The 17,015-nt window shown below is 37.1% G+C and overlaps 1 protein-coding gene across 2 annotated transcripts; it reads left to right on the top strand.

Moving 5' to 3' along the window:
* The first annotated feature begins 973 nt into the window (after positions 1–973).
* On the top strand, positions 974–16,167 carry si:ch211-161c3.6 (high mobility group AT-hook 2b). 2 transcript variants are annotated; one of them, XM_044121339.1, is made up of 6 exons: positions 974–1,287; positions 4,389–4,558; positions 4,700–4,783; positions 7,049–7,099; positions 8,342–8,380; positions 13,615–16,167. In XM_044121339.1, exons 2-6 carry the CDS (start codon positions 4,454–4,456, stop codon positions 13,678–13,680), a joined length of 345 nt encoding a protein of 114 aa, XP_043977274.1. In that variant the 5' UTR covers positions 974–1,287; positions 4,389–4,453; the 3' UTR covers positions 13,681–16,167. The 2 variants fall into 2 exon arrangements, with proteins under 2 accessions (XP_043977274.1, XP_043977275.1); XM_044121340.1 differs by lacking the exons at positions 8,342–8,380; positions 13,615–16,167 and adding an exon at positions 7,195–7,439.
* The last annotated feature ends 848 nt before the right edge of the window (positions 16,168–17,015 follow it).

Raw genomic sequence — 17,015 nt, 5'->3', positions numbered from 1 at the left:
ATAAAAACAGCATTGCACAACTGCAAAACATGGCTGCTCACCTAAACTGACAGACCAGGTGGGGAAATAACTAATCAGAGAAGTAACCAGGATGCTAATAGTAACTTTGGAGAGGATGTAGAGATGCACAACTCAGAAAACTATTTATTTTGAACTCCACAAATCTATAAATGTATGCAAGAGCAGCAATAAAACAGATGAAAACATGTGGAAGACGTTCCTCTGGCAGCTGCAGCTGAAGGTGATTCTCCAGAGAACTGACTCAGAGGTGTTGAAAACATTTTTACACGTCACACTATTCATTTTTTTTTTTAATAAGAAAATTGGAAACCATGTGTCATTTTTCTTCCACTTCACAATTATGTGCTACTTCCATATAGATATCACACTAAATACACTAAATGCAATGCTCTGTCATTGTAACATGACAGAATGTGGAAATGTTCAAGACGTCCGCAACACATGTTTGCAGAACAACTGATCAAATAAGACACGCATTCTGTATTTCCCCCCTCTAAACAATAGCACAACAGTTTACAGCCCAGCAGATTAGGTTCCCATGAAGCCCTTTGATACAGCGGCCCTTTATGACTTACAAGGTTAGTGATACTGTGTATCTCTGGCCATGTAGGTGGGGAGATAACAGCAGGGAAAGTGAGTGAAACTCTCTGCTTGAAACTGTGCAGACTGTCTGCTCTCACTATGAAGCAAACTGAACCTTTTCCCTCCCTTCTTTTTTTTTTTTTTTTTTTTTTTGGTGGGGGTTGGGGGGCGGATAGAGAAGGGGGGGACTTCCCAGCCTCCCCCACTTCTTCTTCTTTTTTTTCCTTGTGAACCCCGGAACCAGACCCTCTAGTCTGGTAATACCCCTGTCTTCTTTCCCCCTCTCAAGTGGGTGGTCCGGTGGAGCAGCCCTTGGGGCGGGGTCCTCTGTTTTCAACCCTCCTACCCCCGTTCTTTCTTGAAACATGCTTTAATAGAGAAAGTATGCAATGCATACTGCTCTGGTGCAACCCCCCACTATACTGCATCTGGGGTATTCGTGACTGGACGTCTGGGGGATCACACACATTTCCGATTAGGAAGGAGAGAGAGAGCAAGAGAGAGAGAGAGAGAGAGAGAGAGAGAGGGAGAGAGAAGCAGAGAGAGAGAGGGAGAGAGGGTAAGATTACCATTTCAATCCAGCCAATGAGACAGGCGATACATTAAGATTTTCATAGTTGTGCAGGAGCACAAAGTGAGCGGAGTGTGTGTGAACTTCCAGGTAAAGCTGCAAACCGACCTAAGGTAAGGATCAACTTCCTCTGCTCCCGCCTCTGTCTGCCTCAGTGTGTGTGACTGCATGACTCCTCAGCCTGAACATGGAGCCTTTATATCTGCATACATGCACGCTCTGAAAGGAGAGATTTTGCACCTGTGTTTCTTTGCCTTTTGTCCTATGGAAAGTTGTTCTTTTTTCGTCTGTCTCTTCAGCGCGACATTTCCCCAATTTTCTCCCCCCATGTAGACCTGCTGTGTTATCGCTCCTAAAAAACAAACACACTTTAGAGAGGGAGAGAGAGAGATAGGTTGCGCAAGTGATGGAAGCAGGGGGATGTTGTCGACTTTCTGCCTTCTAAAATAAATTAAAAATAATGTAAAGAAGAAAGGAGACGTAAAAGCCGATGGCTTCTACTTGTTATTTTGGCGTCAGCATGCGCCAGCTACTCAACAGGGGATTCGCCTTGTTTCCTACTGTCGAGTTCGGCTTTTAGTGTGTATTTCTGCTCACTATGCTACTGCCGCCCATATGCAGAAAGTACATTCAGTCCCGTACTGGAGAGCCAAACACCGAGCGGTCTGAGTGGACGCTGCGCCGCCGATCACATCACATCAGATCGGCGCGTACTGTTGTTGTTGTTGTTGTTCCGAGAAGTGAGTTTTGCGAACGACTAAGCGACGTCGTGCGTCTCGTTTGGCTTTAAATCCGTCCAGCGAGGACGCATTTCTCAAATTACTCCGACTTCCTGCTTCGGTGCGGCCGTTTTGATAGGCTGTGATGGCAATTAGCGTTTGGCACATTCCTCACAGAGCCAGGCTCTGAGTGAATGACCACCTTGGGACACCTAGTTTCTGCGAGATATATGGCTCCCATTCGGTTTTTCCTGTTACCGAAAACTTCATAAATCCCTGCAAATAAAGTTGTTATAGGTTACATAACACAAGGACGCATTGTTCATCATATCACTGCATGCTGGAGAGAATTATTATTAATAAAAAAAGCTCTAGACTGAGCTATTTTGAAATGTTTTGATAATTAAGTTATCCAACAGTTTCTAAAAGGAAACGGGCCACTTAAAGCACACAAAACATTGTGGTATTTATTTTGAATATTGAAATCACGATGTTGGTGCAATAAACCCTAACCATTAATTCAAAGTACAAAATATTTTTCAGAAAATATGGATTCAAGACAGAAACTAATGTGCTTTAACTAGTTGCACTGATTGACAATTTTTATGGCACTTTTCCTTTTTTCATGGGAAACCCTTATAAATAAAAGCAGCACGAGTATTTAGTTATCCTGAACAATGTTTATTCATTTATTTATCTTATTTAATTAATTCTTATGTCATCTCACTGTATTTTACCTGACAAACATGTTTAATTTATTTAATCAAAATCAATCCAATCAGATTCAGATTCAGCTACATACATTTTGGTTGAGCTCATAAGAAATTTCAGCAGCAGCTTTGGGTTTTTTGTGCCAGTCCAAGATTGTTAGTGGTTCCCATTTGGTCTTCCCTTTCAAAACTTCCTGGGTGTTCCCTGCTCTACTTCCTTTTTCATCATCTCAACATTCCCATAATTCTCTGCAAGCTTTAGCATCCTTGACACTAGAACTTCCTTCAGGAGTATACATCGAGGGAGGTATAAATCTGTCCAGCTCACCAAATAAAAGTTTGGCACTTCAAATGTTATAATCAACCAAATATTGGTTTCAAGCGCTTGTTTGCAATTGCAATTCTGCAGACTTTGTTATTAATATGGCTTTATAAAGGATCATACTCAGTTGCTAAAGTTTCAAGGAGGTGTATAGTCACCATTTTCTGTTGCCAAGTAGTTAATAAATCCCTCTAATAGGCTTCTAACTGTTTACTATATTAATGCAAGCTGGTGGGAATCCATGACACTACGCTAGTATTGACTCATAATATGTTCAGTGGTTGTTTGTTAGTTATCCTTTAATTCAACCACTCATTTTAAAGCTTTCTGCATGCACCCCTGCTCTTCTCTCTGTTTTCTTGAGCACATCATGTTAATTTGAGTCATTATTGTTTTATCAATATGAGAAATGTTTCAGCTAGAAAATATTTGGAATATTTCTAGGACCATTCATTTAAACTTTACTTTGCAATAAAATATTTGGTTATTTGGGTTAACTTTTACTGCTGATGCTACTAGATTTCAATGACCAGGACTGATAGTGAAGACACATTGTGATAGTGGAAAAGAAGGAAAAGAGAGAGGGCTAATCTTAATCAGCGTCATCATCACAATTTTTCCATCACTCTTTTTGATCTTCAGCAGCTTTTTTACTAAAGTCCATTTCAGGTGAGGACAACAAGAGACATAGTTGTCCATGCAGTTGATCAGATATACTATTTTCATGGCATTTGAAATGAAATAATGTGGCACATAACTTACCCCAGTAAGATATGTGGGACATATTTTACTGGGGTAAGATACTGCCAATGTTTCTTATACATTGGCAGTATAAGAAACATTTCAATGCTTTACATAAATCCCAAACCACTGACAGAAACTAAAATAAAAATAATGATTACAGTTGTCCACATAATACCAAAACAGATCAGTCACAGCAGTCCCAAACATGTTTTTGTCTGATTGTTTCTCAGTTTTGTGCGTTTAACAATAGGTTTGTTTTCTTCCTTCTGTCTGCGTATTTGCGTGTTACTGTTTCAGCTGTAAGTGAGAATCAGCTGACAGAGGGACGCTGGAAAGGCAGACATCAGTGCAATAGATGTAGATCTTGAATGGCAGATTGAGTTGTGAATATCTGTGCTACTTTTAGTCTCTGCACACCATTCTCATGTTTCTCAACATTTGCTAGAGTGTATGTTCCGATGCTCCCAGTGCCAAAGCTTGAGCATGAGTGGTTCCCACAGTTGCTCTTGGAAAAATTTCCTGCATGGTTCTCAATTATACTTGTTATTCTACAATCAACTCTTATTTAAACACCTTTGTCTGAGACCTCTCAAAAAGTAGACAATTGAAAGTACTAATATTTGATTAAGCAATTTGACAAGGATTGTTGCATCGGTTTATTAAAAGGTCTTGAGATTGTTATTTCTGCTATTAAAAGTCACTTTTTACCCCTGTTAAAGCCCCAGAGGCCACTGCTCCAGGCTTTGATGCCAACACCCTCTAAAGCAGGTGGACAGACGCAGGAATGAGCGACCGTGGGACCAAAGAGCCATCTCCTCAGTCGAGCACAGCCCAGTCGCCTGAGGAGCCCCAGCGCAGGGGTCGGGGTCGACCTCGGAAACAGCAGCAGGTAAAAGTTCAGAGGCTGCACTCACCTCAAAAATACTTAGTTTTAAGTTATAGCTGAGTTGTCTTTTTTTGTAGCGAGTGGGTGGAAAAGGCATTTTTGATTGGTTAGCTTTGGCTCCAGATGTAATCTCTCTCTCTAAAGGAGCCCGTTGGACCACCGACCCCAAAGAGGCCGAGAGGACGACCAAAAGGCAGCAAGAGCAAAGGCCCCAGAACTGCACTGAAGGTTAAAACTCACCACAACACTTTCATATTTATACACAACTACATACCCATGACGTCAAAACATCAACAACATTTTTTTTTTACCAAGAAAGCATTAATCTGTAAACTCAGACCTTTGTAAATAGTTCAGAAACTGATGGTGATTTATATATATATATATATATATATATATATATATATATATATATATATATATAGATATATATATATATATATATATATATATATATAAATATATATATATAGTGATTTTTATCACCAGGTTTCTTCATTTACAATAAAATGCCAGAAAATATTTAAAGTCAGATTAAGATTAATTTAGCACATCGTCGTCATGACAACAAATGTTTACAGCATAATATGTAAACTCCCTCTCATAATAGTAGTGAGAAAAAAGAAGACATCTTTATTTGTATACGAAGAGTAGAGGAACAGTGCTTTCTTATAGCTTTACAGAGAAAAAAAGGATAAATAAAAACAAAAAGTCTCAAACTTAAACTGAGGTAACAGTAAACAGATGTACTAATTCATATGTCATCTCTCTCATTTTGTTTAAAAATAACTAAACAAAGAAATAATAATGATAAAATTAAACCCCACAGTATAAAAGTAACTTAATTAAAGCAAAAGCAAAAAAAAAAAAATGCAAAAAAAAGTTTTTTAAGCCAGTTTTAACAGTATTGAAAGACACAGCAGCTCTTAAAGTCTCTGAGACGGTTCTGCAGAGCTTTGAGCTTTTATAATTGAAAGCAGCCTTTTCCCTCTTCATTCGAGTCGTATGATTTCCAGATTATCAGTGGCCGTCCTTAATAATCTGGACAGAGCATCCCAGGTAATCAACTCAATCAGAGAGTTGATTACCTCATGTCCAACGTCCTGGAGACGTTGGACATGAAATAAAATCATTTAAGATTCAGATTCATGTATACTATACATGCAAAGAGAGATGACACAATAGCATAAAATACTTTTCACAATAATTATTACAAAAACATGCTCTGAAACTTTCACATGTGACAGTATGGTATCAGTGTCAAAAGTGTTTAAGGTTTCAGAACTCTTTGTTTTTAACACAGAAACTCCATAAACACGTGTATTTTGCATCTATTAATAAATTTAATAAGAAAAGATTAAATATGTTTATTTTATCAATGCAACTAACCAAAGACTAAAGTGAGCCAGAAAACATCTCCAGATAGAGACAAATATAATTGCATATCATCTCTTCACTTTTCTTTAAAGCTTTTGTGTAAGGGAACATATTGATTAAAAGGACAGAACCCAGTATTGAACCTTGGGGGACTCCATAGATAAATGAGAAATGTTCTGAGAAATTTGGCCAAAGCGCAACAAAATGCTACCATTCAGTTGACAATAAGATTTAAAAAAAATTGTATTGCTGTGTCAGGACAGTGTTACAAAGTCAAAGTGATCCCACCGTTGACTTGAAGAACTGGTTCTGGACTCTACTGAAATCCAGAGATAAATAATCCAATTAACAAAAGCAATTATTTCCTGAAAAACAAGTCTCACACCTGATTATTAACTTGTAAATATCCAGATATTAATTGCATTGCTGATAAATGCTTATAAATCAAATTACAGTTTACACTTGTGGAAGCTTTAATATAAACAGATTCAAATGCTGAGCTTCTGTTTGCAACCTTCCTGTCACATCTCTCTATTTGAACCGTATTAAAGGTAGAACTGTATCTTAAAATAAATTGTTTTGTTTTTTTTCTGTTTTATGGATGCATTTTGCTGAGTTGCAGTTATTAAACCTCCAGTGAATAAACTACTTTGTTGTGCATCAGTGGCTCTGAGGTAGCAATTATTGTCAGTCAATTAAGCTTCTAAAACTTGTTAAAACACAGCAGATTGAGGTATTTAGTAGATGCAATTAGATATGCCAATCACACAAATCCATCTTTTTGTGGAAAGTTCAGTTAGAGAAAACATTAACATGAGTTCACGAAGGTTTTAACTGTTTGATTAGATGCAATCTTTTTATCTTGTGGAGTTGTTTACATAAAGGTAAGTGCATCTTTAGTACTTGAAATCTGTGCAGGTGCTCTAGATGTCGACATACTGAGGAGGGTTTTGACAAATTATTTTTGCTCAGTATCAATGCAGCTCTTTGCACTCAGGAAGCAGAAGGACATTGCATATTCCAAAAGTTACCTCTGCATAAAACCTCCTGAGAGGAATGTGAATATAGTAGCATGTAATCCAAACTTTTTCCACCACTTGTTTGGTTTCTCCTCAGAAAGTAGAGCCTGTTGGGCAGAGGCGACCACGAGGGCGACCGAGAAAATGGGTATGGAGTTCTCACTGGCCCGCATGGATGGACTGAAAATGTGCAGGTTTTTGCAAAAGTACTCAGACCCTTTGAACTTTTTCACACTTTTAAAGATCCAACCACACACTTTTAGCACTACTGGCCTTTATTGAACTGTGAACTGGCAGGAAACAGGGTGGAGACAGAGGGGGATGACATGCAGTAAATGTCCCGGATCATGAATCGAACGCAGGATGACCGCGTCACGGACGGTGGCCTCTGCACAATCTCTGCCATCCGGGCCGCCCAGTGCTCCCACTTTTTCAGTATTTTACTGGGATTTCATGCAATGGACCAACACAAAGTGATTTGGAATTGTGAAATGGAAAGAAATTGTACATGGTCTTCTAAGTTTTTTTATAATAAATATCTAAAAAGTGTGGAATCCATTTGTTTTCATCGTCTGAGTCAATACTTTGTCGAGCCACCGTCTGCTGCAGCTCCGGCTGTAAGAGGTTAAAGGGAAAGTCTTTACCAGCTTTACGCATCTAGACAATTAACATTTAAACCATTCAACCTTACAAAACAGCCCAGTGTGGTTAAAGAGAATCTGTCAACTGGGTTTAGTTGGATATTTGATTGGGATAATTTAACACTTGAATATGTATTGATCTAGTTGTCCTGATATATGGGGACTCAGGATACAACAGATTTTATTTTAGGATATACCAATATTTGGCCCAAACCAACTTTTCTCTGTCCTGGTTAATGAGAATTATCCCCACATCCCAATTCTGCCACTACCATATTTTGCCATAGGGGTGAGCTTTGCTAGTTTTATGTGACACAGTGTTTTCTACTGTGACTTTCTTCTTGCCCCTGTTCCATAAAAGCTAGATTTGTGTTGATTTCCCAAATCAATAGTGGATCTTAGTAGTATTTCCTCCTTTTTTCTTAATGTGACTTTTAAATACCTGTAGTTGCACTGGATTGTGTCTAGATGTATCACAGTAAACATGAATGTTCACTACACTGCTTCAAAAAATATCTTCAGAGAAAATCCAAATAAATAAAATCAAAGTTTGTGGCTGAAAGTCCAAGGGGTATGGATGCTTTTGCAATGCATTTTGTCTTTAAAGCTTTTGTGTCTGTGTGTGTGTGCATGCGTGTGTGTGTGCGTGTGTGTGTGTGTGTGTGTTGGAGCTGTTCAGTATGAAACTCTCATTTTCCATCAGTCTTTAATGGCTTCTACTGTCTTGTGTTTTATGTTTTGTTTTACAGCCCCGGAAAGTTGTTCCAGAAGTGACTGAAGAGCAGCAGGTGAGGAAAATGAAAAGGTGTAGCAGGGTGGTCTAGTTTTGTTTTAATGCAGCTCTTTAAGACATTAAAGCCTAGTTGTTTGGCTAAAATAATAATAATAATAACCTCTCTCCCCCACTAATTTATAAAATTTTCAATATGTTTGCTGCTCTTACTATCAATTACTGAGGGCTCTACCCATATATAAACTTTAGTACCCCTTTAGTAAACTTGTCTTTGACTGCAGCTGCACCAAGTTGCATTTTAGCATTTCTTTGTTGCCACTCTTTTATAGTCTAACTTACATCTACAATCAGATCAAACTATAGGTTGAGAGAGTTTTTGAGAGTGCCGCCTCAGTTAAACAGAAATTTCATTCTGTGTCACACTTTTGCCTTTTGACTGGTGTCAGTTTGCAAGTCTTCTTGAGTCAAGCTTTGATCACATTTAAACCTACATTCAGCTGCAGAGTCACTATGTTCTGCGAATCCACAGCAGTGCTCTGTAAAAGTACAATCTGATCTACAAGCTGTTACAGAAAATACATGTCAGAGGTAGTTAGTGATCAAACTAGTCCTTAGATGTTTTGCGTAACTGCAGCATCTCTGGAGGAAAAACACTCAGTTGGAAACAGATATTTACATGTGCAGTTTATAAAGACATAACTTTTTTTTCTTAGTGTTTGGCATTAAATCAGTCAAAATGTTTTTCCTGTTTATGTCAGGATTTGCAAAATTATTTCTGTTCCCTTGAATGCCAGAAAGATGATAGACATTTCTATAGAGAATTTTACATTTGTTTCATTTGTGGTTGTTACGATCAGCCTTTCCTTCCTCACAATAGTTATGTGTAATTTGGGCCCATTCCACCTGACTGACATGATGGGACTGGGTCAGATTTGTGCACACAAACACATTTTGCCATGGCCACTCCATCCTTAAGCCACTTCGTCTCTAATTTGGTGGCATGCTCAGGGTCATTGATCCTTTTGGAAGATGCTTTACCTCAGATGTCTTGTGATGTGCTTCAATATTTCCACATCATGTATTTTATAAAGTTCACCAGTTCTTTCTTTGTCAGAAAAAAAAAAATCATAATGTTGTTAGATTCCCCAACTGTACCCCACAGTTTGGGATGTTGTTCTCAAATTTGCAAGTTTCCATTTTCTTTCCTTCAAAAGTATTGATGCTTTTCTTTCTTCAAGGTAATTTCTCCATAAACTACAGCTTTTGTGCAGGCTTCTATCTGGCTTCCTATGTTGCTTTTGGAGTATTGGCTTCTTTCGTGCAGAGTGGCCTTTCAGCCCATGTAGATACAGGACTGATTTCACTGTCCATAATGACTCTCTTACCATCTTCACCCAGCATCTTCACAAGATCTTGCATTTATGTCCTGGATTTATGCAAGCTGATTTCATACAAGAAAAAAGAGAATCCATCTTCTTCCTAAATTTTTTTTATGGCTAAACTCTCCCATCCTCCCCATAACAACTGAATGTTGCACCTTCAGGCATCTAGATATGGACAGACATCTTCTTGTTTGACGTTAAACTTTGATTAATTTCATGCCAGACACTAAGAAAACAGTTTATGCAAATATTTGGCTACGATTGTTTGTTGTTGCTTTTTCTGAAAAACAAAACATAAAAATACCTAAAAAGTATTGCATATAGAAGTATTTTAATAAGTGCATAGCAAGCATAATAGATCAAGTGCATAAGGTGCACTGTAGAGATAGAGAATCAAATGATAAGTTATGAAAGTAGGCTGTCGTTTGGTCCATCTGATTCATATCATTTCACTTTAAACATAATACTAATACAGAAACATGAGTAGTCATGATATGATTGCTGAGACTAGAGCACAAACCTGTCTTCACAATTTGAATATTAGCTTTCCTTTTTTTTAAAATGTGACACATTGAGTCATTTAATTGCTCATTGATTTAATCATTTAAGAATTTTAGACGTTTTTAAAAAAATCACCTTTTGGGGGAAATCTCAGGCTGACATTTTTGGAAATCACTAGTCTGATCTGTGTTAAGACATTATTACTGCAATTGTAAACAATTTATTTTTATTTGATTTTGATGAAAAGACAAACGTGTCGCATGTTGTGTTTTTTAAGTGCTTATTCTGCAGATTTTGTATTTGCTGCTCTGCTTTATAAGCTGAGATTAGCTGGTTAATCAGTCAATCTGTCTCCTCTGAGAGAGCCTTGGCCAACTATAGTTTTAAAACAGCTTTACCTTCATAAGTGTAGTGGGTGCTTTTAGTTTCCACTCTGTGTTTTATGGCTGTATTTGTTTTTCCTTTGAGTGAGAAAAAAGTGTAGTAGCTATCAACAGGTGGGAGAGGGGCAATACTTTGTAACTCTGTGCTCTATGCAGTTAAAGAAAACTTTGTTCACTTTTACATTTTGTGTTTTATCTAATGAAAAGGAGATAAAACAGTATCTCCTGTTTAGAAACAGCAAAACAGGAGATACTGTTCAGAATCTAGGATCTAAACAGAGATACTAGTAGTTTTGAAACAGCAGCTTGCTTTGCCTCAATAACGGTAACCGGTTCATGACTGGTACAGCAAAAAAAGAGCTTGGTTAAATGTCAGTGTCTAATGTCTATCACTAATTTAAAAAGCTTTTAAAAAGTTGCTGTAATCACCCCTCGATATTCAGGGGTCCAATAGAAGAACATTAACAAGTAAATCTTTGTAAAATTACTGGAAATGTCGTGCCAATCCAGAAACGTCTCCCTTGAATCCTGATAATGAAAGACAGAAAAAATGCGCCTGGCCTTTTTATCCATTAAGCCACCAGGAGCCTCGGGTTGTTGCATTACAATGATTAAAGCGTCAAAAAGTCACCTGTTAACCAGACTCACATGTTAGTTAACAGTTTACTTGTTAATAGTTAATAGTCTGGGTTCATCTCACTTCCTCTGAAACTGCTTCAAAGCAGAGGTGGATGAAGAGGCAGATCATCTCTCCTGTGGGATTTTTGTTAATCTCCTGCCATCTGCTTCAGGGCATCACCCTGTAATACATCCTCACTCATGTTTTATGCTGTGTGTTTGGTTTATTTTATAATAAAGATCAGGGCATGTATAAATGTCACAATATTTGATTGACTTTCTGGTTTTACTGATCATTTTGGGCAGGGATACAAGAAGGTTTTCCAAAGGTGACCAGATAAGTCTAATAATCTTTTTGTGACACTTCCTACTGAAAGCCAGAATTAAAGCGGTTCATGAATATAAATGACAAAAAATTAAAGAATATTGATATTTATTGAGAAATTCTCTCTTCTATCTTAGATTTGACTATAAATACAGCTCTAGAAAAAACGAAGAGCCACTGCACTGAACCCCATTGAAAACCTCCTGGTTATTTCACCAAATATTGATTTCTGATCTCTTCCTGAGTTAAAACAGTAGTTTTGTTGTTTCTAAATTAATATGAACTTGTTTTCTTTGCATTATTTGAGGTGTGAAAGCTCTGCATCGTGTTGGTTATTTTGCCCATTTTTCATTTTCTGCAAATAAATACAAAATATTTGCTTGGAGTTTCAGAGACATGTTGTCAGTAGTTCATAGAATAAAAGAGCAAAGTTCATTTTACTCAAACATATGTCTATAAAGGGTAAAATGAGAGAAACTGATCATTTTAAGAGGTTTTTCCAGAGCCTATGTGTATGTTAGTGTCATGCTGTATGGACTGTGAGTTAACCAGCACTAGTAAAACCAGACATAACCTTATTTTAGCAATACAAGTTTTGAAAGTTGCTTGCTAATTAATTGTTTGTCACATAAAGTGTTGTTTTTACCTTAACTGATGGACAAAGATTAGAGAAAAAAAGTTCAACACAAATTAGCCCTACTCTTCATTTCACATTTCCTCCTTTAATAGAATAGAATAGAATTCAACTTTATTGTCATTGCACTGTCACAAGTACAAGCAACAAAATGTAGTTTGCATCTATCCAGAAGTGCTATACAGGATATAAATATTTCTTTACAGGTGTACAAGACTAAATATAAATATAAATATGGGAGCTATATGCACAGATTATACAGAATATACAAGAATGTTAGGAAATGGATTATATATGTATTAGTAGGTTTATAATACAAGATAAATAATGGCAGATAAGATTTACAGATTGCATATGTATGTGAGAAAAACAGTCCGTGGTGTGTGTGTGTGTGGGCGTGGGTGTGTGTGTGTGTGTGAGGATAGTCCATGTGTTATTGTTGTATGAGAGGATAGGGGAGTATAGTCCTTATAGTTTATGTTTTATGTCAGGAGGCGTTCAAAAGCGTGACAGCTGTGGGAAAGATCTTGGATGTTTGTGATATCTTTAGTTTACTTTTATTAAGCTTAACAAAAAAAAAAACAACAAAAAAAAAAACATCTAAATTAGCAAATGTGTGACTATCTAAAAGTGAAGCAGCAAATTATTAATGTAAAAAAAAGTTTTTAAAACCTGTTTTAAGTAAAAAAAATTAAAAATATATAATTATATGAATGTTTTTTTATTAACTTTCCATTCCCCAGACCTGTGACAGTTTCAAAAGGTAAAATTAATCACCCCTAATATTAAAAATGCAGAAAGTGTTGTCCGTTTTTTGTGCACAAGCACAACTTTCAGTAAGTTGTCTCTGAACAAGCTTCATTGTTTTTTTTTGTTTTTTTCTGAACTGACTTCATGTTGATGTGGCGAATTCTTGGAAATTCACAGACTCTGGTGCCGAATTCCCCACATGGCATAAAGATCCTTTGGTCTCATCCACCTTTGGAGCGTTTCTCAGAAACCTCAGGCTGTTTTGGCCATCTTGTCGAGAGCGTTGCACAACAGCGCTTACCAAGACGATGCCCCTCGCCTCGCCTTATCGCATCCTCTGCGCTGAGCAGTTTGTCAAAGAGGTTGGGGCGCCTAAAAGAACTGAAACCATTGAGACAGACTCCTTTCTCAGAGGCACGCACACGAAGGGGAAGAATGAGTCAGTGTTGCGAGGGGAAACCTGATCTAACTGCTCTCTTCCCCTGTCTTCTTGGTTTCCTGATGTAACCGTCGTCTTCCTCACATTTCTAGGTCTGACGGCTGGAGCCTCGCTCTCTCGCACGCAATTGCCCCGTGAAGTTTTTGCCACTCATTCTTGTACTCGCGTGCTCTTTCTAGTGTTGATTCAGTACCTTTTGAGCTGCGTGAGTCACCGCTCAGATAATAACTTCTTTTTTTGCTCCTCGGATGTTCCAGGGCCCTTCGGAGGAGGCCGAGGAGGGCCACTCATCTCAGGTGCCTGCTCAGGAGGAATCGGAGTAGATGGGATCCCTCTCTACCTACCTCAGTGTTTGGCCTCAAGCAAACAGGGGTACAATCTGACTCCCTATCTGTGATGGGAAATCAGGAACACACACACTTACACACACTCACACCCAAAAAAGAAAATCCTCACAGACAGCAGTTTCCTCTCTTGATCTAAACAGCACCATGGATTTGTTGTTGCTTTGGGTATCTGATAATTTGAGCCTTTGTAAAGGCATGGTTCCAGCTTTTGGGAAAAGTATTTGTAGAGTTGCTGAATATTAAGGAACTTTGTATTTTATATATAGACAGGAGCCAAAAAGTAAAATAAAAATGTACGCTTCCTGTCTTGTGACAGCATGAATGTGCCTTTTAAAATACAGCAAAGTGAAATAGCACAGGTTCTCAAACATACAGCACCCTCCATAGTTATTAGTAAAAGAAATTCAACAGAATAACATTAAAGTAAAAAACAACAATAACCCTTTCAACCCTCCTCACTGTGTGGTGACAAGATACATTTGGCTTAGAGTCCAGTTTTATTTGTCACAACTCCAGTGCTTTAAAATATTAAAATTTCATTTTGGAACTAAGTATTTCAGCTATTTTCTTGCTTCTACGTCCATTTACAATTATCAACATACCTTAATTGATTGACATGTTCTCTTCTTTTTCTGTTTTGAATGGATGGCTAAAAGAAATGGGCCTCTTTAATGAAGTACTATAAGTTAGTAATTAACATTACTTAAAAAGTAAATCATTCAATAAAATTATATTACAAAATATCCAGAGGGTTATTTTGTTAAAAACAATTATTTTCTACCATAAGAGGTATTTTTTTCCAGACTAAATAAATATAGTCAAATTAAAAGTTGTATTTTTCTAAATTGTTTGATATTATGAGATTATGCTTCTGCAATAAAAGATAGTTTAATTATTTATAAAGATGGAGGACAGTGTGTATATAACTAGAGATGCACTAATTAATCAATCAGCGATCAATCTCAGCCAATTTTCCTATAATCGGCTCTGATCAGATCAGAAGGCCTCATGAGATTTATTTTATTTACTATTCAGTCCTTTAGGTTTGACGCTTAATGCTTTAATGGATGATTCCCTCAGTCATTGTTGGATTGTTTAAAAAAGCTACTACATATTTCTATTTCTTGATTTATTATATTCTTTAGTTAAAAAAAAATGCAATCAGTCAAAAATCAAAGCAAACCGAATTAATCGGTATCAGGAAAAGCCAGATGTGTGGATCTCTGAATATGAGTTCTATGTCAAATTTCTAATAAATGTTTAAGTTCCTCCTGTGCCTTCTAGCTCTATATCAAGCTATCAGCTCAAAGGTATGGAATAATTAGTGGTTTAATACCCCACTAACTAAATGCACCCAATTTAACCTTTATGTCTTACATGTAAAAGATAATTAAAAAAAAAAATGTAATCATCTGGATTGCAAATTTTTAAACGCATCTAATGTAATCTTTTCTCTTGCATTTTTTAAGACCCAAAAGAATGCTTCTCCCTTAAAGTGGAACTATTCCTTTATTTTGCCAGCTGTCCTGAGCGTCTCAGTGAGATTTTTTGCACGTGTGGGAACGCATGTCTGTATGTTTTGTGCTTGTATGGAGAGAGAGACGCAGAGAAAGACAAAAAGAAAGAGGCAGAATTTTTAAAAAAAGGACAAAAGGAACCAAACTGAACCGGGTTTCAGCACATTTCCTGTCAGCTGTTTTAAACTTGATGTTTTTAAACCAATGTGACAACATAATCATGGCAAGCTGAATTCATTTTTGTGAAAGCTGGTGTGATTTCAAATTGAAATATCCATTTTCAGAGGTCATTTCTTAACCTCAGCTGAGTAAATCCTTCCAAGCAGAAAGTGACTGATTTAAATCCAAAGGTTGAAATGGATATTTCATTTTGGAACAAAAAAGAAATAACTAAAACAAAACCTTCAAAAATACTTGAGTCAACCGCAGTGTTGAGGCGTCATTTTTACCACTCTCAGGATTTCACTTTTTTAACAGTGCTCTTATGTCATTTATGAAAACCTCAGGTACATATCTATTCAGGAACATGATATCTACTCAGTAATAATTGTGGTGCTGTGTTTGTTGTGCGATTCTGATCTGTATTTGACATTACCAGTATGCCTTGACTCAAAGACCTCATGTAAAAACCTCAGTCAGCCTCAGCTTCTTGATCTCTCATTCTACCTCAGCGACACAAAAACACAGAAGATCCTCCTGCAAAGTTATCCTTCACTCCCTCAGAAGTGATACTGTATACGCAAAAACACACACACACACACACACAACCACAGGCAGGTGCACCAATGCAAATAAACAAGTTTCAGGGCTAAATGTCAACAAACCAACAAATACACACAAGTAACAAAAGGATGTCACACTCCAGCGGAGGTGTACAGATAAAGTATCAATATCATTTCATAAAAATAACTGTATCTGATTAAAAAAAAAAAAAAGAAAAGAAAAACTGAAACGAGACTCTGATCTCCTGGGAATTAAAGCGCAGCCAATAGTTTACAACAACTTGATGAAATACTTGCCTTTTAGAGTGTAGTACCTTATGAAAACCTGTATTTTTTTATTTTTATTTTTTCTGTGGGATGGGGAGGGGATTGTTATTCTTTTTCTTATTTTTACTACATCATGTATTTTTTCTCTGATTCTTACACTGTAAAATGTATGTGTGACACTTAATTCTTGGCAGCAAAATAGATGCAACGTGCTGAAATACATTAGATGAACCTCAATGTTTGCATGTACTTGACCCAATTGTGCGACAATAACACAACACGATTGTACTGAACTGATAGTGTGTTTTATTGCTTGTGAGTTAATTTTTTTTCCTACTTATAGAGTTTTTTGCTTTAAAGGATAAAATTTGCTTCTGAACATACAGTGCCTTGCAAAACTCTTCATAACCTTTTAAACTTATTCAGACTTTGTCAAGTTTCAGTGTGTTTTATTTGGACTTTATGTTTTTGACCAACACAGTGAAGACATTAGAAGTTGAAGAATCACTCTTTACTGCGATTACTGCTTTAATGTATGTTTAAGGCCTTTAAGGTATGTTTTTTTTGCCAGCTTTGCACTTTTTCTTTACCACTTAGTTCAAGGGAGAGCTTCTCTGAAATTCGGTTTTGTACTTTTGCCACATCTCTCTCTGGATCCCTGCAGCTCCTGCTTTCCTCGCCCCGCATAGCGGTTTAGCCATGTTTTGGTAGATTTGAAGTTGTGCCATACTCTATTTACAGATTATGAACTGAACTGATCTCTGTGAGAAGTTTAAAGCTTGAGGTGTTGTTTAATAACTTTACA

Source organism: Gambusia affinis, linkage group LG07 (genome assembly GCF_019740435.1).
Source record: "Gambusia affinis linkage group LG07, SWU_Gaff_1.0, whole genome shotgun sequence".
In the NCBI taxonomy this organism is placed as follows: domain Eukaryota; kingdom Metazoa; phylum Chordata; class Actinopteri; order Cyprinodontiformes; family Poeciliidae; genus Gambusia; species Gambusia affinis.
The sequence above is the reverse complement of the archived record's forward strand: the minus strand, read 5'-3'. Positions and strand labels throughout refer to the sequence as shown.

Excerpts from the sequence above, each read along its gene's own strand:
- si:ch211-161c3.6 (XM_044121339.1), top strand. The coding sequence starts at position 4,454 with ATGAGCGACCGTGGGACCAAAGAGCCATCTCCTCAGTCGAGCACAGCC. Across the intron at positions 4,784-7,048 it reads GCCCCAGAACTGCACTGAAG|AAAGTAGAGCCTGTTGGGCA; the intron begins GTTAAAACTCAC and ends GTTTCTCCTCAG. Across the intron at positions 7,100-8,341 it reads GAGGGCGACCGAGAAAATGG|CCCCGGAAAGTTGTTCCAGA; the intron begins GTATGGAGTTCT and ends TTTGTTTTACAG.